Raw genomic sequence first — 24,860 nt, 5'->3', positions numbered from 1 at the left:
CAGGGTCAATGTCAGGGAGAGACAGGGGCATTTCCTTCAATTAAACCTGGAGCTTCCTGGATAACTGAGAGATAAAAATTAAGAATAGGAGATGATAAACCATGGTTGTGTGTCTGGTGGAAGGTACAACTGAGAACCAGGCTGAAGACAGAAAGTTCAGAGTGTATGGTGTCAAAACACAGAGAGAATGTGAGAAGAGGCTGGCAGCGAATTCCAACAATAAACAATCAAAGGCACAATTAACCCCAAAAATGATTTCTGTCTGCATACAGGGAACTTGGCTGAGGTTTTCTCCAAGTTTAGTGTGAAGGAAGGGTGCCTCGATTTCTCTCCTCCGGAGCTGCCAGACCTGCTGAGTTTTTCCAGCAATTTGTTTTAGATTTCCAGCATCCATAGCTGTTTTGGTTTTTGCGTTTTCCTCTAACACAAGTGCAGATCTTCCCCAGGTCACTGTGACAGAAGGAGAAGTGTACTCACGAGGAAGGTTCAAACCTGGTAAGCTGGAGGTACTGGGTAGATTAGTGGATCTTGAAGTTGTAAAAGCATTGAGTCCCGATGGGGGGGTACGTGTGGAGACACTGTCAATAATTGCCCAGTCTTCCTTACACTGGGGCTGTGCTGGGGATGGGAGGAGTACTCGGAGATTGGAAATATTATGCTCTTGTTCCAAACAACAGGGTCAGGACATGTCCCAACAACAATGGGGTAACAAGAACAGAAATTGCTGGTGAAGCTCAGCAAGTCTGGCAGCTCCTGTGGAGAGCAACAAAAGGGCAGTCTATTCCACATCAGTGTTGGGGAAATTTCTAGAAACCATAATTCAGAAAAAAAAAAGTGATTTGGACAAACACAAGTTGCAGAAAGTCTGTGTTGTAAAAGATGTTTGGTTCTGTAAGGGTTAATACTGATAAGTGTATAATGAAATAACAGAACACAGGTTAGCTTTCAAAATCAAGGCTTCAGTCTGTGAAGGTTTTTACAAAAAAACATCAGCAAATCATTTGGATAGTGAGCAAAATATGACAGTTCCAAGACAACATGTGACTGCAGTGTTAACAGACAAAGTGTTGTTCCTGCTGGGGTTCTGACAGGCTGAGGAAAGACATTCCATCTGGACTTCACAACAGAAGGTTCAAACGTTACAGTGACTCTCAATTCAGTTCAGAAACTGGAGCAGATACTCCCAGCACAAACGGATCCAGTCAGCTGGGGGAATGGTCTGTGTTGATGTAATTTGTCCTCGAAAGGGTTAATGGAGGAAAAGATATTCATTAGATATATCCACCAGCACCCATAGAGCTAGATTAAAGAGGGACAATTAAATGGAGGGAGCAGGGAGGGGATTGGGGAGGGAGCAGGGAGTGGGGGGGGGGGAGTAGTGGAGGGGGAGGGAGGGAGAGGAAGGGAAAGGGAGGGGGAGGGATGGGGAAGCGAGAGGGGTTGGGCGAGGGAGAGAAGGAGGGGGTGAAGGGGATGGAGAGGGAGAGGGAGACGGTGAGGGAGAGGGGGGAGAGACCTGGGGGAGGGTATGGGGGGAGGGAGAATGGGATAAAAGAAGCTGATTAATCTGCAGATCCAGGATGTGCCATCTTTAGGGCGGCCAGTGGGAGCTGTCTGTCTGACCATTCTGTTGTGTAATGAGGACATTTAATGGCTGTACCAAGCTGCCTGTGAACTGCTCGGCTCTCTGCTCCATTTCACTGTCACTGACATTGCTCTGGGTCAGGAGTCACATGTGGGTCGGACAGGGTAAGGAAGGCAGATACCCTTCCCTGATGGACAATGGGTATGTGAAGAGAAAGAGATTATTGAAGACTAATAGGTCTGTTATCGTCAGAAACAGGGGCACTTCTAATGAGGATCAAAGAAATAGCTGATGAGCTGAATATGTAATACATGTGAAAGAACGACAAGGGCTGGAAATCAGAAACAGAAATTGCTGGAAAAGCTCAGCAACTCTGGCTGCATCTGTAAAGAGAGATCAAAGCTAACATTTCCAATCCAGTGACCCTCCGTCAGAACTGTTCTTCTGTTCTGAAGGAGGGTCACTCAACCTGAAACGTTAACTCTGGTTTCTCTCCACAGCTGCAGCCAGACCTGCTGAGCTTTTCCAGCAGTTCCTGTTTTTGCAACGAAATCCATCCTTTGGTTATCTCTTCACAACAGCAAACACAAATTACATCCGAGAAACAGGGTTTAGTGAGAGGGAGGAGCTGAAGGAAATCTGTCTTAGTGGAGGGATGGTGTTGGGGAAATTAATGGCATCATCCATGTTCCAGAATACTTCAGGGGGTGGCCCCAGAAATAACGGATACATTGGCAGTCAGCTCCCAGAGTTCCTGCGGATTGGATGGTAAATAATGTAACCCCACTGTTAAAAATAAAGGAGGTAGAAAGAGAACAGGGAATTACAGACCAGTCAGTCTGGCATCAGTGGTGAGGAAAACGCTAAAGTCATTTCGAAAAGATTTAATAGCAGAGCAGTTGGAAAACAGTGACAGCATTGATTTACAAAAGGGAAATTGTACTCGACAGATCAACTGGAAATTCTTTGAGGATGTAACTGGTAGAATTGATAAGAGGGAGCCAGTGAAAATGGTTTACTTGGACTTTCAGAAAAAATAAGGTCCCACATACGAGATTAGTGTGTAAAATTAAAGCGTATGGGACTGAGAATAGCGTACTGACATGGATAGAGAACTAGTTGACAGACAGGAAGCAGAGATTATGAATAAATAGGTCTTTTCCGGAGTGGCAGTCACTTTGGCAGCAATATGAGGAAGGGAGATGGTTATCTAAAAGGCTACGAACTGTGCGAGTGGAAGGTACAGTGAGTCGTGGGTGTCTCTTACACCAGTCACTGAAGGTAAGTGTTCAGGTGTAGCAGGTGGTGAAGGAGAGAAATAGGATGTTGGTCTTCATAGCAGGAGGATTCGAGTTCATGAAGAGGGATGTCGTGCTGCCATTGTACACGGCCTTGGTGAGCCCCCACCGAGAGTAATGTGTACAGTGTGGGTCTCCTTATCTGAGGAAGAATGTTCCGGAGATGGAGCGAGCACAGTGAAGGGTTACCAGACTGATTCCTGGGATGACAGGACTGATGTATAAGGAGAGACTGGATCAGTTAGGACAGTGTTACACTGGAGTTTAAAGGTGGTGATCTCATAGAAACCTTTAAAATTTAACAGGCCTTGAGGGGGCAAACACAGGATGTTCCAAATGACCAGGGAATACCGAATCGGGGGGCACAGTGTAACGAAACAGACTGAGATGGTGAGAAATGTCTTCACCCAGAGAGTGGGGAACTTGTGGAATTCTTTGCCACAGAAAGCAGCTGAGGGCAAAACACTGAATGTTTTCCAGAAGGAGATAGATGTAGTAATGGGAGGTATCGCATTTTGGTACATCAAACAATGGTAGGGCTTATACAATTAATGGTAGGGGGTTAGGTAGTGTTGTAGAACAGAGGGACCTAGGCTGGCAGGTAGACACTTCTTTAAAGTTTGTGTCACATATACACTGGGTGGTTAAAAAGGAATTTGGCAGGCTTGTCTTCATTGCTTAATCCTTTGCGTATTGGAATTGGGAAGTCTTGTTGAGGTTGTACAGGACATTGGTGGGGCCTCTTCTTGGAAAACGTGTCCAGTTCTGGTCGTCCTGTCACAGAAAGGATATTATCCAGCTGGAGAGGGTTCAGAAGAGATTTACCAGGATGTTGCCAGGTATGGAAGGTTTGAATTATAAAGGAAGACTGGATAGGCTGGGACATTTTTCACTGGAATGTAGGAGGCAACCTGATAAAAGTTTATAAAATAATGAGAGGTATAGATAGTGTTAATGTTAGTTGTCTTTTCCCTAGGATGAGGGATTTCACGGCTACAGGGCACATTTTTAAGGTCAGAGGAGAAACATTTAAAAAAGACATGAATGGCAAATTCTTTACACAGAGTGTCTCGTGTGTAGAATGAACTTCCTGAGGAGGTGGTGGGTACAGGTACAGTGATAGCATTTAGAAGACATTTGGGTAGTTACATAAATGGGAAAAGTTTGGAGGGTTGTAGGCCAGGAGCAAGCAGGTGGGATTAGTTTAGTTTGGAATTATGTTCGGCCTGACCTGGTTTGGCCAGGGGCTTGTTTCCGTGCTGTATGACCCTGCGATTTTGGTCTAAAGGGATTAAAAGGTATTGGGAAGAAAGCAGGAACACGGGACTGGGTTGGATCATGTTGAATGGGGGAGCAGGTTTGAAAGGCTGAATGGCCTCCACCTGCTACTGTTCTTTATGTTTCTGGTTAGTAAACCAGTTTGGTTGTTATGATGATCAACGATGGGAGCATTCGGCCCAACATTTACTTCCAGATTTTTAATGAGTTCAGATGGGAGTATGGAATCTGTAATGGGATTCTAATCCCTGTCACCAAGACATTAAACAAATATAGAACGTGCTGGAGAATCTCAGCAAGTCAGACAGCATCTGTGGAGAGAAAGCAGAGTTAACATTTGAAGTCCAGTGACTCTTGCTCAGACTATCGGAGAAGAGTCATTGGCCCCACAACATTAACTCTGTTTCTCTCTCCACAGACTGCTGGACCTGCTGAGTTTCTCCAGCACTTTCTGTGTTTGAGACAGTAGGAGCTGGTGGTTAGACAGCAATGAGGCTGTGAGGATGGAGCTGTGAGGGAAGGAATGGTACACGTGGATAGGAGAGGTTTCACGGAATATGGGTGGAAGAGTGTAGTGCTGGAAAAACACAGCCGGTCGGGCAACATCCGAGGAGCAGGAGAGTCAACGTTTCGGGCATAAGTCCCTCATTGGTAAGATGGGCCAAACATAGGAAAATGGGGGGGGGGGAATGATTTAGAAACATGGTCGGCACAGACGGATTGTGCTAAATGGTCTGTTTCCGTGCTCTGTGACACTATGACTTGTTGGCCATGTGCCATCGGCAACATGGCTTTGTGGCTACTGTACTGGGGAGGGACTAGCCCAGATTGCCAGGTGATGTTCAGGTGCACAGCAGCGTCTTAATGATGGCACATGTACAAAGGAAGCCAATCTTTGTGGATATCTAGTGATTGGTGGGTTGTTCCAGCAATGGGACACGGTAAGATGGGACTAGAATTGATTCTGAGAGAGACCATTGGGTCGGTGGTAATGACTGTGGTATGGCAACTGGACAGAACTCATGGTGACAAACCCTCCAAAAGACTCAATGCAATTTGCAGATTGTCAAAAAAAGACCCAAGATTCAAAGAACAAAGAAAATTTACAGCCCCAGGAACAGGCCCTTTGGCCCTCCAAGCCTGAGTCGATCCAAATGTACTGCCTAAACCTGTCACCCAATTCTTAAACATCTGTATCCCTCTGCTCCCCACCTACTCGTGCATCTGTCCAGACGCACCTTAAATGAACCCACCGTGCCTGCCTCTACCACCTCTGCTGGCAACACATTCCAGACACCCACCACCCTCTGTGTGAAGTACTTGCTGTGTGTTGGGAGTAAATGTTGGGCCGAATGCTCCCATCGTTGATCATCATAACAACCAAACTGGTTTACGAACCAGAAACATAAAGAACAGCAGCAGGTGGAGGCCATTCAGCCTTTCAAATCTGCTCCCCCATTCAACATGATCCAACTCAGTCCTGTGTTCCTGCTTTCTCCCCAATACCTTTTAATCCCTTTAGACCAAAATCACAGAGTCATACAGCACGGAAACAAGCCCCTGGCCAAACCAGGTCAGGCCGAACATAATTCCAAACTAAACTAATCCCCCTTAAACTTTCCACCTCTCACCTTGAAAGCATGACCTCTGGTTATTGAATCCTTCACCCTGGGAAAAAGCTTGTCTGTATCCACCCTGTCTATACCCTTCATGATTTTGTAAACCTCAATCAGGTCCCCCCTCAATCTCCTTTTTTCTAATGAAAACAATCCTAACCTACTCAACCTCTCTTCATAGCTAGCACCTTCCATACCAGGCAACATCCTCGTAAACCTTCTCTGCACCCTCTCCAAAGCGTCCACACCCTTTTGGTAATGTGGTGACCAGAACTGTACACAGTATTCTAAATGCGGCCAAACCAATGTCTTGTACAATTTTAACATGACTTGCCAGCTCTTATACTCAATACCCTGTCCAATGAAGGCAAGCATACTATATGCCTTCTTAACCACCCAATCCACCTGTGCAGCAACCTTCAGGGTACAATGGACCTGCACTCCCAGATCTCTCTGCCCATCAACTTTTCCCAAGGCTCTTCCGTTCATTGTATAATTCGCTCTAGAATTAGTCTCGCCTAAATGCATCACCTCACATTTGGCTGGATTGAAATTCATCTGCCACTTTTCCACTCAACTCCAGCCTATCTATATCCTCCTGTATTCTCTGACAGTCCCTTATGCTTTCTGTTACTCCACCAATCTTTGTGTCATCTGCAAACTTGCTGATCATACCAACAGTGCCCTCTTCTAGATCATTTATGTATATTACAAACAACAGTGACCCCAGCACTGACCCCTGTGGAACACCACTGGTCACCATTCTCCATTTCGAGAAACTCCCTTCAACTCCTACTCTGTGTCTCCTGTTGCTCAACCAGTTCTTTATCCACCTAGCTAGAACACCCTGCACACCATATGACTTCACCTTCTCTATTAGTTTACCATGGGGAACCTTATCAAACGCCTTACTGAAGTCCATGTATATGACATCAACAGCTCTTCCTTCATTTATCAACTTGGTCACTTCCTCGAAGAACTCTATTAAGTTGGTAAGGTATGAACTCCCCCGCTCAAAACCATGTTGCCTATCATTGATAAGCCCATTCCTTTCCAAATATAAATAGATCCTCTCTCTCAGTACCTTCTCTAGCAATGTTCCCTCCTCTGGTGTCAGACTCACTGGTCTGTAGTTACCTGGAATATCCCTGCTACCCTCCTTGTACAGGGGGGCAACGTAAGCTACCCTCCAGTCCTCCGGCACCTCACCTGTATTTAAGGATGCTACAAAGATATCTGTCTGGGCCCCAGGTATTTCCTCTCTTGTCTCCCTCAGCAACCTGGGATAGATCCCACCCGGTCCTGGGAATTTGTCCACCTTAATAACCTCTAGCATACCCAACACATCTTCCCTACTTATGCCAACATGATCCAGACTAATAAAATTTCTATCTCTAATCTCAAGATTCATCATGTTCCTCTCCTCAGTGAACACTGATGCAAAGTAATCATTCAGAATCTTACCCATTCTCTCAGGTTCGACACACAGCCTTCCTTCATTATCTTTTAGTGGACCAATCCTTTCTCTAGTTACCCACTTGCTTCTTATATAAGAATAAAATGCTTTGGGATTTTCCTTAATTCTGCTCGCTAAAGCTATTCCATAACCCCGTTTCGCTCGCTTGACTCCTTGTTTAAGACTTGTCCCACTCTTCCGATATTCCTCCAGGGCCCGTCTGTTCTTATCTGCCTAGACCTTATGTACGCTTCCCTTTTCCTCATGACTAGTCGTACAATTTCTCCTGTCATCCACGGTTCACAAATCTTGCCCTTCCCATCCTTTGCCTTCAATGAGACATGCCTATCCTGCACTGTCTTTAACCTATCTTTGAAAACCTCCCACATCTCAAATGTGGACTTCCTTTCAAATAGCTGTGCCCAATCCACATTTCCCAGCTCCTGCCTAATTTTGATATAATTGGCCTTGGTCCAGTTTAGTACTCTTCCCTTGGGATCACTCCCATCTTTGTCTATGAGTATTCTAAAACTTACAGAATTCTTCACTGTTCCCAAAGAAATCCCCCACCGCAACTTCTACCACCTGTCCTGGCTCGTTCCCCAGTACCAGGTCCAATATGGCCCCTTCCCTCATTGGACTATTGACATACTGCTCTAGAAAACTCTCCTGGACGCTTCTGACAAATTCTACTCTATCCAGACCTCTGACGCTAAGTGTATCCCAGTCAATGTTGGGAAAATTAAAATCTCCCGTCATCACTACCCAATTGCCTCTTTATCTTGCCATAATCTGTTTATCTATTTGTTCTTCTACCTCACACTCACTGTTGGGAGGCCTGTAATACAGCCCCAACAGTGTAACTGCATCCTTCTTATTTCTCAGCTCTACCCATAATGCCTCAGTACCCAAGCCCTCCATAGTGTCCTCCTCTAGCACAGCCGTGATACCATCCCTGACCAGCAATGCAACTCCACCTCCCCTTTTACTTCCCTCCCTGTCCTGTCTGAAGCATCTATATCCTGGAACATTTAGTTGCCAATCATCATGCCCTTCCTTTAACCAAGTCTCTGTGATTGCAATAACGTCATACTCCCAGGTACCAATCCAAGCCCGAAGTTCATCTGCCTTACACACTGTACTCCTTCCATTAAAGTAGATGCATTTCAGGCCACCAGTTCTTTTGCGCTCACCTGCTCTCTGCCTATTCTTCCCTTTATTAATGCTATCTTCATAATTCTTACAGTCTCCAGTCTCCATCTCGCTGTCGACTTGTTTTCCCTTCTGGTTCCCAGCCCCCTGCCACATTAGTTTAAAACCTCCCCAACAGCAGGAGCAAAAACTCCCCCAGTATCTTTTACTGATTACGAATGTGTTGACAGAATTTCCTGAGGAGTGGTGATCTGGATGAAGGAACTGAGCACACTGTTGCTACTTTTGCAGATGACACAAAGACAGGAGGAGGGACAGACAGTGTGGAGGGAGCAGGGAAGCTGCAGAAGGAGTTGGACAGGCTGGGAGAGAAGGTAAGGAAGTGGCAGATGGAACACAATGTGGGAAGCTGTGAGGTTATTCACTTTTATCAGGAAAATAGAGACTATTTTCTAAAAGGGGAAAGGCTTTGGAAATCTGAAGCTCAAAGGAACTTGGGAGTCCTGGTTCAGGATTCTCTTTAGGTTAACCTGCAGGTTCAGTAGCAGTTAGGAAGGGAAATGCAATGTTCGCATTTACTTTGAGAGGGTTAGAATCCAAGAGCAGGGAAGTGCTGCAGAGGCTGGATCAGGCTCTGGTCAGACTGTATTTGGAATATTGTGAGCAGATTTGGGTCCAGTATCTAAGGAAGGATGTGCTGGTGTTGGAGGGGGTCCAGAGGAGGTTTACAAGAATAATCCCAGGGATGAAGGGCTTGTCGTGAGAGGAATGGTTGAGGACTCTGGGTCTGTATTCGATGGAGTTTAGAAGGATGGGGGGGGGGGTGCTGGAATCTGATTGAAACTTGGATTTGAGAGGATACTGAGAGGCCTGGATAGCGTGGACATGGAGAAGATGTTCCCACTAGTAGGAGAGATTAGGACCCGAGGGCACAGCCTCAGGGTGAAGGGATGACCCTTTCGAACGGAGATGAGGAGGGATTTCTCCAGCCAGAGGGTGGGGAATCTGTGGAACTCATTGCCACAGAAGGAGGCCAAGTCACTGAGTGTATTTAAGACAGAGATAGATAGGGTCTTGATTGGTAAGAGGATCAAGGGTCACAGGGAGAAGGCAGGAGGATGGGGTTGAGGAGTATATCAGCCATGATTGAATGGGGAGCAGACACAATGGGCTGAATGGCCTAATTCTGTTCCTATATGTATACTTTTATGAAGAAGAGTCACCAGACCTGAAACCTTAACTCTGTTTTCTGTCCACAGATGGTACCAGACCTGATGAGTTTCTCTAGCAGTTTCTGCTTTGGTTTCAGATGTCCAGCATTGTCGTTCTTTGCTTTATTTTCTGATGATACTCCGACCTGTCTCTGAGGAATCTTTAAAAGTAAGCTTCCCCAAACCTTACTCCCAGAGTCAACGGGAAGGCTCCATTGTTAGAAGCACACTGCAGTTGGAATGTGAAGGTGTTACCCAGAGAGACTCTGTTCAGGGTGTGCTGCCCAGTTACTGCCATGGTCTCCAGGACTTCCTCTCCAGATAGCAGTGAGCCCGTGTACTAGTGGGGAGGGTCACATCACTGTCTTCCTCACAAACCAAAGCCCAAGAGTTTAAGTTAGTCACTGAGATCCAGAGATTAATAACCCACTGATTATATTACCATGTTAGTGTGAGAGTTTGTGTGTACGTGAGTGTGTGTGTGTCCATATGGTGTGTGATTCTGTGTGAGTTGTTTTTAATTTTTCACAACATGTGCATATCGCTGGCTGGGCCTTGCATTTATTACCCGTCCCTAGTTGCCCCCCTTGAGAAGGTGGGGGTGAGCTGCCTTTTTGAACCACTGCAGTCCCTGTGCTGTAGGTAGACCCACAATGTCCCTGAGGGAGGGAATTCCAGTGACACTGACCCAGTGACACTGAAGGAACAGTGATATATTTCCAAGTCAGGATGGTGAGGGGCTCAGAGGGGAACTTACAGGGAGTGGTGCTCCCATGGATCTGCTGCCCCTTGTCCTTCTGAATGGAAGTGGGTGTGGATTGGGAAGGTGCTCTCTCAGGATCCTTGGTGAATCTCTGCAGTGCGTCTTGTAGATGGTACACACTGCTGCTACTGAGCATCGGTGGTGGAGGGAGTGGATGCTTGTGGATGTGGGGGCTGCTTTGTCCTGGATGGTGTCAAGTTTCTTGAGTGTTGTTGGAGCTGTCCCCATCTGGGCAAGTGGGGACCATTCCATCACACTCCTGACTTGTGCCTTGGAGATGGTGGACAGGTTTTGGAGAGTCAGGTGGGGAGTTATTCCTAACCTCTGACCTGCTCTTTGTAACCAGTGTAATTATGTGGCAGTTCAGTTGAATTTGTGGTCAGTGGTAACCTCAGGATGTTGATAGTGGGGGACTCAGTGATGGGAACACCATTGAATATCAAAGGACAGTAGTTAGAATGTCTCTTATTGGTGATGGTCTTTGTCTGGCATTTGTGTGGTGTGAATGTTACTTGCCACTTATTGGCCCAAACCTGGATATTGTCCAGATCTTGTTCCATTTGAACATGGACTGTTTCAGTATCTGAGGAGTCATGACCGGTGCTGAACATAGTTTAATCATTGGTGAACATCCCCATTTCTGATCTTAAGATGGAGGGAAGGTCATTGATGAAGCAGCTGAAGATGGTTGGGCCAAGGACACTCCCCTGAGGGACTCCTGCAGAGATGTCCTGGAGCTGAGATAACTGAACTCCGAACAACTATGACCATCTTCATATGTGTCAGGTATGACTGTGATCAGTGGGGCGCGAGAGAGTGTGCACGAGTGTGCGTGTGTGTGTGTGTAAGTGAGTGTGCGTGAGTGAATGTGAGTGCATGAGTGAGTGTGTGTGTGTGTGTGCACGCAAGTGTGTGCAAGTGAGTGTGCGTGTGTGTGTATGTGTGAGTAAGTTTGTGTGTGCAAGTGAGTCTGTGTGTATACGTGTGCACGAGTGAGTGAGAGTGTAAGTGAGCATGTGTGAGTGAGTTTCTGTATGCCAGTGAGTGCGAGCAAGTGAGTTTGTGTGAGTGAGTGAGTGAGTGAATGTGTCAGGGAGTGTGCCAGTGAGTGTGATTGAGTGAGTGTGATTGATTGAGTGAGTGGGTGTAAGTTGCCAGTGAGTGTGAGTGTGAGTGTGTGTGAGTGCGTGTGTGCCAGTGAGTGTGCCAGTAAGTGTGAGTGAGTGTGATTGACTGAGTGAGTGTGTGTGAGTGAGTGAGCGTGAGTGAGTGTGCCAGTGAGTGTGTGTGTGAGAGTGTGCCAGTGAGTGTGAGTGAGTGAATGTGTGAGTGAGTGTGCCAGTGAGTGTGAGTGTGAGTGAGTGAGTGTGAGTAAGTGTGAGTATTAGTGGTTGCTGGTGTGTGGAGTTGCTAGGTGGTGGTCTCTGTGTTGTTTGTGGTTGCACACTGGGTGCTGAGTGCTGTGTGGACGGTGAAATAGGATCTTGTTCCTGTCAGTGATGGGAACTGTGCAGCTCAGGGACAGCCTCTAGTTGTTGGACAACATTCTAGACTAGTATCTGAAATAACCACACAAAGTAAGCCGCGAGCACAAATCTTCCTATCAACAATGCTGATTGCTGTGCAGCTTTGTAAAAACTGCAGGGAAGAGACGTGAGGTGGGTTTTTTCCTCATTCCTGCCCTGGCCTAACAAGTCAGTGAACATTCCTCTGGTTCAGCAGTAACCACAGCCCGTCACTGCCTGCCTGCTCCCTGCAATCTGCCTGGTCTGTCTCACAAACCTGGAGCAGCCACACACAGACACACTGCGGCAAACACTGGCTATTCACTGCCATGGGCATCAGTGGATCACCTCTGCTCACCCCACTGGCATTTCACCGTCACTGAGGGACAGCTTCAGTTCCGAGCCCACGAGTGAGAGGATGGAGGAAGAACAAGGTAGGGAAATGCAGGGTCACAATTGCTGCACTTGGGAAAGCCATCTCTCCCCCTGCCAGTGCTGTACCTGTCCATCTTTACAAACTGCTACAGCTGCAAGTCTCTCGTAAGGTAAAGGGGGAACATTCAAAGAGGGGGCAGCAGAGATTCACTTGAAGAGTACACAGCGTGTCATTGAGAGAGATCGGTCCTGAGGATTGTGTGTAGTAGTGCTTAGAACAGGGATTTGATTTAATTGTGGTGTTCAAAAATCATCAAGGGCTTTGATTAGGTATATTAGGAGGGACAGAAGGAGAGTAGAGAACACAGATTAAAGGAAACCAGCAGGAGAACGAGAAGCAGAGTGATTTTGTTTTACGTTGTGAGTTGTTGTGATTGAGAATGTATTGACTAAAGGGGCAGTGGAAACAGATCAATCACTTTCCCAATCCGTTAGTGTCGAGTGGGATAACACACAGACGTGGACATGGACCTTGGCTGATTTCTGTCTACATCCATACTGTGGGACCAAAGGGAAACTTTCCAAACTCCTGGATGATGCTAAACTGAGTGCTGAGGGTGAGGCAACAACAGAGTGACTGAGCGAGTGGACAAGAGTGTGATCGAGGGAATTGAAAGTGGGTAAGTGTGAGGTGGTTCACTGTGGTTGGAGGAATGGAACATTTCTGAAACAATGGGAAATGTTGCTGGCTATCCCTGTGTATACATCCCAGAGAGCTCACCCAGAGGACCAGTGAGCATTCCGAGGACAACCTGTTCGAGTTTCTGTGGAAAGAGGATTGGGGTTCAGGAGAAAAGAGGGTCTTACCTCAGTTGTACAGAACCGTGGGTGAGCCTACACTCAGAGGACTGTGTCCAGAGCGGGTCTCTGTGCCTGTGAGAGGGTAGATGTCTGACCGATCTCCACGGGGAAGGACTGAGGACAATTGTCCCGTACTCTGAGGTTTAGGAAACACGAAGTGATCTGATTGAACCTGATGTGTTCTTAAAGGCTGTGCAGGAAGGATGCTTCCCGTGGCGAGGAGGATCTACACCCAGGGGCTGAGCTGTGGAGGAATTTCTACTCCCAGAAGGTGGGGAGCCTGTGGAATTCTCTATCCCAGAGGGTCCAGTATTTAAGAAATTTGGGACAAAGATTGAGAGATTGTAGTCACTAATGATATTCAGGGATGGGGGATGATGCAGAATTATCATGTCGGGATGAATAATCAATCCTGTTTGGAATAAAAGAGCAGATTCAAAGGCATGATGGGCTGAATGGCCTACTCCTGCTGTTCCTTTCTATAATCTCAAAAGTGAGAAATGTTCAGGGCTGTGGGGGTTGGTTGGGGGGGTGGGGGTCGGTCAGCACAGGCCTAGACGGGCTGAATGTCCTCCCCAGGTGCTGCTAATCAGAGCGAAGGGTTTCGGGGTGGTTTGCTGTGAGGTTGAAGACAGAGGTTCACATTTCTCCATGTCGACAGGAAAGAGCAGCCAGCAGCAGACCCGGGGCAAGTTGGAGCAGGACGATGAAGGAACGAGCTTTAGCACAGTGCGATCCCAGGAGGCTGAGGGCAGCACCCGCTGCATGGTCTTCACTTACTTCAAAGGAGACAGTAACAGTATGGTGGAGCAACACTTCAACAGAGCCCTGAAACGGTCCCGGAGTCCCACAGGCAACAGCTCAAAGCGAAAAGCAGCCACCAACATATCAACAGCAGGTAGGGGACTGCGGCCACATCCTGAGGGCAGCTGTCAGATGGCACGGGGGGGGGGGGGCAGGGAGGCTGGTGACAAGGTGGAACAACACCCCCCCACACACATATACACACACACACCCACACACAACCCCACACAACCCCACACACACACACACAACCCCACACACACATACACACATACACTCACACACATATACACACACAGCCAGACATACACACACATGCACCCAGACACGCACACACCCAGACACACACACACCCCCGCACACACATACACACATACATCCACACACACATCCACACACACACATACACGCATTCACACACACATACGCACACACAGACACGCATACCGACACACACACATACACACACACTCCCACACACAGACACACACAGACACACACACCCACACACACATACACACACGCATACACACACACCCACTAACACATACATACACGCACACACCCTCACACACACATACACACAACCCACATACACACATACACACACATACACACGCACACATACGCACACCCACACACACACAGACACCCACACACTCACACACACATATACACACACACATACGCCCACATGCTCGTATACATACACACCCACACACACATACACACATACACACAGACACACAGACACACAGACACACACCCACACCCACATAGACATACACACACACCCTCACACACACATACACATAACCCACTTACACACATACACACAGACACACGTATCCACACACACATACACACGCACATACACACACACCCCCACTAACATATATACACACACACACCCTCACACACACCTACATGCAACCCACATACACACATACATACACACATACACACGCACACACATACGCACACCCACACACACAGACACCCACACACTCACACACACATACACACAGACACACACACACACACGCTCGTATACACACACCCACACACACATACACACACATATACACACACCCACACACACATACACACACACCCACACACACACATACACACACCCACACACACACAACCCACATACACACAGACACACACCCACACCCACATAGACATACACACACACCCTCACAGACACATACACATAACACACTTACACACATACACACACACACCCACACACAAACACACAGACACCCACATGCTCACCCACACATACACACACACACACGCCCACACACACACACACACCCACTAACACATATATACACACACACCCTCACACACATACACACAACCCACATACACACACGCACACACATACGCACATCGACACACACACAGACACCCACACACTCACACACACAGACACACACACGCCCGCACGCTCGTGTACACACAGACCCACACACACACATACACACACACATACACACACCCACACACACACACATGCACACACATACACACACACCCACATACACACATACACACATATACACACGCACACACATATGCACACCCACACACACAGACACCCAGACACTCACACACACATACACACAGACACATATACGCCCACATGCTCGTATACACACACACCCACACACACACATACAAACACACATATACCCATACATATACACACACACCCATACACACACATAACCCACATACACACAGGCATACACCCACACTGACATAGACATACACACACACCCTCACACACACATACACACACACACATACACACAACTCACTTACACACATACACACACCCACCCACACACACATATACACACACCCAAACAACACCCATACACTCTCACACACACTCACACACATACATACACATGCACATACACACACACACCCACACACACATACACACAAACATCCACACACATGCACACACACATACACACACACCTGTGCACACACATACACACACACCCACTCACAACCACACACACAGACACCCTCATACACACACATACACACACACAGACACCCACACATACACATAAACACACAGACACCCATACACACGCACACACTGACATGCACACATGCATAGAGACACAGACACACAGACACACACAGACACACACACACACACACTCCCATCCCCAAAATACACCCATGCACACACACACACACGCACATACACACAAACAGCTCCCCCCAACACACACCTATTCCCCCCCACACACTCACCGCCCCACACAGACCACCACACACACAACCCAAATCACAGAGTGATACTGTCCCACAGTATCCCACAGGGCGGTGGGTTATAACAGAGTGAGACTCTGACTGTCCCACAGGGTCATGTGTTGCAGGTGGAAAGCTGACAGTATATTGTTTGTGAAAAGGTGCGAAATGTCCCAGCCAGAAAGGAATCAGTGTCCCGTCAGTCCGGGGTGGGTTTTTGGAATTGGATGTATGTAGAAGGAGCTCGGGTCAGGTGGGTCCTGTTGGGATGTGAGAGGGATTGGTTGGAAGAATCTCTAATTACTGGGAATGCTGACATTGCATGGCTACCCTGCCCACTTCCTGCTGTTTCCCTGGGTCTGGCAGGCCAGAGGAATGTGTTCTCCCCCTGTGTGGAGCTGGCCATAACCCCTGACCCCTGACCCTGCCCAGCCCAGGATGTGGCTGTCACTGGCTGAGTGAGCAGTTATTGCCCATCCCACATTACCCAATGGTCAGTTTGAGAGCGAATCCCATTGCTGTGGGTGTGGAGTCACATGTAGACCCGATAAGGATGGAAGATTCCTTCCTTGAAGATCATGAGTGAACCAGATTGGGAGTTTTGACAATGGATTGATGATCGTCATTAGACTCTTAATTCCAGATTTCTTTGGAATTCAAATGACACCAAATAATGCTGTGATGGGATTTGATCCTCAGTCTCTGGGTCTCTGCATTAACAGTCCAGTGTTAACAACAGGAGGGCAAAAAGGGGACATGAGATAGCTTTGGAAATTAGAATTAAGGAGAATCCAAAGAGTTTTTACAAATACATAAAGGATAAAAAGGTAACTAGGGACACAATAGGGCCCCTCAAAGATCAGCAAGGCGGCCTTTGTGTGGAGCCACAGGAGATGGGGGAGATACTAAACAAGTACTTTGCATCAGTGTTTACTGAGGAAAAGGATATGGAAGATATAGACTGTAGGGAAATAGATGGTGACAGATGTCCAGATTAGAGAGGAGAGAGTGCTGGATGTCTTGAAACGGTTAAAGGTGGATAAATCCCCAGGACCTGATCAGGTATACCCTAGAACTCTGTGGGAAGCTAGAGAAGTGATTGCTGGGCCTCTTGCTCAGATATTTGTATCATCGATAGTCACAGGTGAGGTGCCGGAAGACTGAAGGTTGGCAAACGTGGTGCTACTGTTTAAGAAGGGCGGTAAAGACAAGCCAGGGAACTATAGACCGGTGAGCCTGACCTCGGTGGTGGGCAAGTTGTTGGAGGGAATCCTGAGGGACAGGATGTACATGTATTTGGAAAGGCAAGGACTGATTAAGGATAGTCAACATGGCTTTGTGCGTGGGAAATCATGTCTCACAAACTTGATTGAGTTTTTTGAGGAAGTAACAAAGGGGATTGATGAGGGCAGAGCAGTAGATATGATCTACATGGACTTCAGTAAGGTGTTCGACAAGGTTCCCCATGGGAGACTGATTAGCAAGGTTAGATCTCATGGAATACAGGGAGAACTAGCCATTTGGATACAGAACTGACTCAAAGGTAGAAGACAGAGGGTGGTGGTGGAGGGTTGTTTTTCAGACTGGAGGCCTGTGACCAGTGGAGTGCCACAACGATCGGTGCTGTGCCCTCTACTTTTCGTCATTTACATAAATGATTTGGATGCGAGCATAAGAAGTACAGTTAGTAAGTTTGCAGATGACACCAAAATTGGAGGTGTAGTGGACAGCGAAGAGGGTTACCTCAGATTACAACAGGATCTGGACCAGATGGGCCAATGGGCTGAAAAGTGGCAGATGGGGTTTAATTCAGATAAATGTGAGGTGCTGCATTTTGGGAAAGCAAATCTTAGCAGGACTTATACACTTAATGGTAAGGACCTGGGGAGTGTTGCTGAACAAAGAGACCTTGGAGTGTGGGTTCATAGCTCCTTGAAAGTGGAGTCGCAGGTCGATAGGATAATGAAGGAGGCGTTTGGTATGCTTTCCTTTATTGGTCAGAGTATTGAGTACAGGAGTTGGGAGGTCATGTTGTGGCTGTACAGGACATTGGTTAGGCCACTGTTGGGATATTGTGTGCAATTCTGGTCTCCTTCCTATCGGAAAGATGTTGTGAAACTTGAAAGGGTTCAGAAAAGATTTACAAGGATGTTGCCAGGGTTGGAGGGTTTGAGCCACAGGGAGAGGTTGAACAGGCTGGGGCTGTTTTCCCTGGAGCGTCGAAGGCTGAGGGGTAACCTTATAGAGGTTTATAAAATCATGAGGGGCATGGATAGGATAAATAGACAAAGTCTTTTCCCTGGGGTCGGGGAGTCCAGAACTAGAGGGCATAGGTTTAGGGTGAGAGGGGAAAGATATAAAAGAGACCTAAGGGGCAATGCTTTCACACAGAGGGTGGTACGTGTATGGAATGAGCTGCCAGAGGATGTGGTGGAGGCTGGTACAATTACAACATTTAAGAGGCATTTGGATGGGTATATGAATAGGAAGGGTTTGGAGGGATATGGGCCGGGTGCTGGCAGGTGGGACTAGATTGGGTTGGGATATCTGGTCGGCATGGACGGGTTGGACCGAAGGGTCTGTTTCCATGCTGTACATCTCTACGACTCTATGACAATTGGCCATATCCGCGCCCCCACCCCCACCCCCACCCCCACCCCCACCCCCACCCCCACCCCCACCCTCACCACCACCCCTCCCACCTCAATGCTGAGATCCCCCTCACCAGAATTCCCCTGTGATTCTGATACATTTCCCACCACAACCCACACTGTTCTAGCCCTGATGGGGTTCACTCCTGGCTCTCTGATCTCTCGAGAGGGGATATTATGGGCTGTCCTCACTGAGACACCCACCAGGAGGATGTGACATGGAGCGAGCAGGAACCTGGAACACAGTGACACTCAGTATCCGCTGGGAATTTCCGAGCTGAGCCGGAGAAGGTTGTGTTGTGGAAGGGAGCTGACAGACTGTGTCCGGCACCACCTCATTGACTGAGAGCCGAGCTGGTTCCTTGTGCCTCCATCTGTTTAACCGATTCTGATCGTTTCTCCAGTGAGAATAGAAACAGGTTCCAGTAACACCTGTGCACACAGAGAGAAACATTCTGATTGAAAGTTAATTAATACCAATAAGTGCGCAGTTATCCATTTCAGAACCATATAGTGAGATCAGGATATCTTTTAGAAGGTGGAAATTAAATACAGTGGCTGTCCAAAGAGATGTGCAGGAGAAAGTGAGGACTGCAGATGCTGGAGATCAGAGTCGAGAGTGTGGTGCTGGAAAAGCACAGCAGGTCAGGCAGCATCCGAGGAGCAGGAGAATCAACGTTTCAGGCATAAGCTCTTCATCGGGAATTGAGGTTCAGGTGCATAGCCCTTTAAAAAACCATGAACCACTGCAGGAGGAAACCATCAAAATGCCAAAGGAGTGGTCTCTGCTGTGTCTGATGCTGCAGTTACACAGACGGCATTTTGAATGCTGTGAGTAGATGCCGGTCCCACCCTGTTTTGGTCCTGGAGGCAGTTCAAATTAGATTCCCTACAATGTGGGAACTGGCCCTTCGGCCCAACCAGTCCACACCAACCCTCCGAAGAGGAACCCACCCAGACCCATTTCCCTCTGACTAATACACCTAACACTATGGTAATTTAGCATGGCCAATTCACCTGGCCTGTACATCTTTGGATTGTGGGAGGAAACAGGAGCACCCGGAGGAAACCCACACAGACACGGGGAGAACGTGCAAACTCCACACAGACAATTACCTGAGGCTGGAATCGAACCCGGGTCCATGCTGCTGTGAGGCAGCAGTGCTAACCACTGAGCCACCGTACAGGTTTACCAGAGAGGAAACATGAATCTCAGGAATTCAGTTCTGAGGAGAAACTAGACAAATTAAGTGCTTATTCTCTAAATTTTGAGAAGGTTAAATGAGGAGTTAATCAAGATTGTCAAAGTATTAACAGGGGAAAAGAATAGATAAATGATTTCTACTGGTTGAAGATTCTAGAAAGTCAGGGGTATCGTCTATGTATTGAGGCCAGACCGTTCAGGATGTGGGAAAGCCCCTTTACACACAGACAGCGGTGGAAATACAGAACTCTCTTCCTCAAATGACAGTCAGTGCAAATTCAATTGTTAAATTTACATCTGAAATAGACCACTTTTCATTAAACAAGGTGATCATGGGAACTTAAATAGAAATTGCTGGAAAAACTCAGCAGGTCTGTCAGCATCTGTGGAGAGAAATCAAAGTTAACGTTTTGGGTCCAGTGACCCTCCTTCAAAGCCCAGGGTAAACACTGCGCTAGGGAAGGAGAGGCCTGGTGCCAATGCCCATTCAAAGCTGACTCCGAGATTTGAGGGAGTGGAGGGACTGCAACATTTTCCGAGGATGCCCTCCCTTACATCAGATGTTAGTCTGAGATATTACACATATCACTGTTCAAACTGAAACTGGGAGCAACAATAGGGAAAAGCATCATCTAATAGCCCAGAGCCCCCTTCATGGGAGCCTCCCTTTGAGAAAGTGTCTGTGTGAGTGAATGGGGAATGTTTGGGATGTTCCTGGGAAGCTCTCAGCTCAAAGCTGTTCAGTTTGTTTTTGCAGCAGCAAGGATGAAGGCCAAGGGTCTTGGATTCAGCTTCTGCCATTGGATTTCTCCTCCTGATCCCCCCCAAAAATGGGTCTGGCCTTGAATAAAGACTCTTCTCTTCAGCCAATGGAGATAGGGGCTTATTGAGCCCACGAAATGATTGGTCCCACTTTAAATGTCTGTGCTCTTCATTCGGTAACAGGGAAAGGTGAAAGGTTAAAGGGAAAAGAGGGCAAAAAGGAAAGGGGAAAGGGGAGAGGGGAGAGATGGGGGAGAGATGGGGGAGAGATGGGGGAGAGATGGGGGGTGGGGAGGGTAGGGGGAGAGAGGGGAGGTGGGGAGATGTTATTGATGATGTTATCGGTGTCATTTCAGGTGAGAAACCCTCAGCCCACCCACTCCATTGGGATCCTCGGGCTCCACTCTGGCCCAGTTCACCCCAAGGTGCCAATCTGTCTGCTGTGCCCCTCAAGGCTGTGGGTGCACCCCTCCCTGTGCCTCAGTACCACGTGGATAGTCCCTCGAGCCTCCACCCTCAGCCTCACCCCCCATGGCTCTTACCCAGAGTGAGTAGTCACAGCCTAGAGGACTCTATTTTCTGCCAGTCAATGCCTGATCTCCACCGACTGACGCCAGCTGCAATCAACAGCCATCAATATAACTCCTTCCTGGTGCCACTGAGAGGGGCGGGCATGCCAGCTGAAACCAGCCAGCGACAGACGGTCCCAAAGTCTAACCTGACCTCAGCCTGGACAGAGCCAGTTCCTGGAGCGGCTGATGTGAGACAGAGTGAGAGTGTTGATGCAGGTACGTGTACAAACTGACTGAGAATCGAATAGAGGCAGAGACAGTCACATCACAGCCACATCAACTCAAACTTCCCAATCTGATTGTTTAGAAATCTTCAAAGGTAATTAATACCAAGACAATTCCAATCAATATCATTGACATGATCAATTCCATCTCGATCAATGTTATCTTTGAGTCTACTCCAGCTGCAGCTTCTCTCTGTGTGTTTCAGTCCCACTCATTCACCTCAGCGACTAAACCTCCCCAACCCCTGAGCAGTTTCCCGAGACGTTACCAATGTTTAATAATTGATTCACCATGACCAGTGAGACGGGCATAACGCTCTGGTCAGAGCTGGTGATAGTGAGACATCAGTTTGAGAAGAACTCCCCCTGGGCCATTTCAGATCCAGTTCGCTCCCTGTGATCCAGAGAGGGCCAGGATGGAGATTTCTTTCCTGAATTTGGGAATTTGATGGTTTCTCATGGTCATCATTTTCATTCCTGATGTCTCTGATTAACTGGATGGAACCTGACCCCAGCTGAACCCACAGGGTTAACTCCTCAGGGCTCTCAGAGCTTCTGTTCTGATCGTGTCTGACCCAGTAACACAGAATCCCTGAGGGTTTCCCACACGGATCAGGGAAGGTAGTCCCCGGGGAATGTGGCAGGGGGTTGGCCAGACAGCGACTGAGACTTTTACACACCACAGTCTGAGAAAGTAGTTCACCAAAACACTCATTTCAAATCAAAGTTCCAAACCACCTTCTCACATCGGAATTTCATCTCCTGCTCAGTACTGACCCTCCGACAGTGCGGCACTCCCTCGGCACTGACCCTCCAACAGTGCGTCACTCCCTCGGCACTGACCCTCCGACAGTGCGGCCCTCCCTCAGTACTGACCCTCTGACAGTGCGGCACTCCCTCGGCACTGACCCTCCGACAGTGCGGCCCTCCCTCAGTACTGACCCTCTGACAGTGCGGCACTCCCTCGGCACTGACCCTCCGACAGTGCGGCACTCCATCAGCACTGACCCTCCGACAGTGCGGCACTCCCTCAGCACTGACCCCCCGACAGTGCGGCACTCCCTCAGCACTGACCCCCCGACAGTGCGGCACTCCCTCAGCACTGACCCCCCGACAGTGCGGCACTCCCTCAGCACTGACCCTCCGACAGTGCGGCACTCCCTCAGCACTGACCCTCCGACAGTGCGGCACTCCCTCAGCACTGACCCTCCGACAGTGCGGCACTCCCTCAGCACTGACCCTCCGACAGTGCGGCACTCCCTCAGCACTGACCCCCCGACAGTGCGGCACTCCCTCAGTACTGACCCCCTGACAGTGCCCACACCCTCAGCACTGACCCTCCGACAGTGCGGCACTCCCTCAGCACTGACCCTCCGACAGTGCGGCACTCCCTCAGCACTGACCCCCCGACAGTGCGGCACTCCCTCAGTACTGACCCCCTGACAGTGCCCACACCCTCAGCACTGACCCTCCGACAGTGCGGCACTCCCTCAGCACTGACCCCCCGACAGTGCGGCACTCCCTTAGTACTGACCCTCTGACAGTGCCCATTCCCTCAGCACTGACCCTCCAACAGTGCACACTCCCTCAGCACTGACCCTCTGACAGTGCGGCATTCCCTCAGCACTAACCCTCCGACAGTGCCCACTCCCTCAGTACTGACCCTCTGACAGTGTGGCATTCCCTCAGCATGGACCCTCTGACAGTGCCCATTCCCTCAGCACTGACCATCCAACAGTGCACACTCCCTCAGCACTGACCCTCTGACAGTACGGCACTCCCTCAGTACTGACCCTCCAACAGTGCGGCACTCCCTCAGTACTGACCCTCCAACAGTGCGTCACTCCCTCAGTACTGACCCCCCGACAGTGCGGCACTCCCTCAGTACTGACCCCCCGACAGTGCCCACACCCTCAGTACTGACCCTCCAACAGTGCGTCACTCCCTCAGTACTGACCCTCTGACAGTGTGGTATTCCCTCAGTACTGACCCTCTGACAGTGTGGTATTCCCTCAGCACTGACCCCCCGACAGTGCGGCACTCCCTCGGCACTGACCCCCCGACCGTGCGGCACTCCCTCAGTACTGACCCCCCGACAGTGCCCACACCCTCAGTACTGACCCCCCGACAGTGCCCACACCCTCAGTACTGACCCTCCAACAGTGCGTCACTCCCTCAGTACTGACCCTCTGACAGTGCCCATTCCCTCAGCACTGACCCCCCGACAGTGCAGCACTCCCTCAGCACTGACCCCCCGACAGTGCGGCACTCCCTCAGCACTGACCCTCCGAAAGTGCGGCACTTCCTCAGCACTGACCCCCCGACAGTGCGGCACTCCCTCAGCACTGACCCTCCGAAAGTGCAGCACTGCCTCAGTACTGACCCTCCGACAGTGCGGCACTCACTCAGCACTGACCCTCCGACAGTGCGGCGCTCCCTCAATACTGACCCTCTGACAGTGCCCACTCCGTCAGCACTAACCCTCTGACAGTGCCCACTCCTTCAGCACTGACCCTCCGACAGTGCCCACTCCCTCAGCACTGACCCTCCGACAGTGCGGCGCTTCCTCAGTACTGACCCTCTGACAGTGTGGCATTCCCTCAGCATGGACCCTCTGACAGTGCCCATTCCCTCAGCACTGACCCTCCAACAGTGCACACTCCCTCAGCACTGACCCTCTGACAGTACGGCACTCCCTCAGTACTGACCCTCCAACAGTGCGTCACTCCCTCAGTACTGACCCCACGACAGTGCGGCACTCCCTCGGCACTGACCCCCCGACAGTGCGGCACTCCCTCAGTACTGACCCTCTGACAGTGCCCACACCCTCAGCACTGACCCTCCGACAGTGCGGCACTCCCTCAGTACTGACCCTCCGACAGTGCGTCACTCCCTCAGTACTGACCCCCCGACAGTGCGGCACTCCCTCAGTACTGACCCCCCGACAGTGCCCACACCCTCAGTACTGACCCTCCAACAGTGCGTCACTCCCTCAGTACTGACCCTCTGACAGTGTGGTATTCCCTCAGCACTGACCCCCCGACAGTGCGGCACTCCCTCAGCACTGACCCCCCGACAGTGCGGCACTCCCTCGGCTCTGACCCCCCCGACCGTGCGGCACTCCCTCAGTACTGACCCCCCGACAGTGCCCACACCCTCAGTACTGACCCTCCAACAGTGCGTCACTCCCTCAGTACTGACCCTCTGACAGTGCCCATTCCCTCAGCACTGACCCTCTGACAATGCGGCGCTTC

The 24,860-nt window shown here is 49.2% G+C and overlaps 2 protein-coding genes across 2 annotated transcripts in view; both read left to right on the top strand.

Moving 5' to 3' along the window:
• The window catches only part of fhl1a (four and a half LIM domains 1a), a 300,533-nt gene that overhangs the window by 99,470 nt on the left and 176,203 nt on the right, over window positions 1-24,860 (top strand).
• LOC140495610 (uncharacterized) lies at window positions 12,010-21,615 on the top strand. The gene is made up of 3 exons (XM_072594611.1): window positions 12,010-12,298; window positions 13,762-13,998; window positions 21,167-21,615. The coding sequence occupies exons 1-3, from the start codon at window positions 12,283-12,285 to the stop codon at window positions 21,613-21,615; spliced, it is 702 nt and encodes a 233-aa protein (XP_072450712.1). The 5' UTR covers window positions 12,010-12,282.

The sequence above is a fragment of the Chiloscyllium punctatum genome, chromosome 25 (assembly GCF_047496795.1).
Source record: "Chiloscyllium punctatum isolate Juve2018m chromosome 25, sChiPun1.3, whole genome shotgun sequence".
In the NCBI taxonomy this organism is placed as follows: domain Eukaryota; kingdom Metazoa; phylum Chordata; class Chondrichthyes; order Orectolobiformes; family Hemiscylliidae; genus Chiloscyllium; species Chiloscyllium punctatum.
This window is presented reverse-complemented; position numbering and strand designations above follow the sequence as displayed.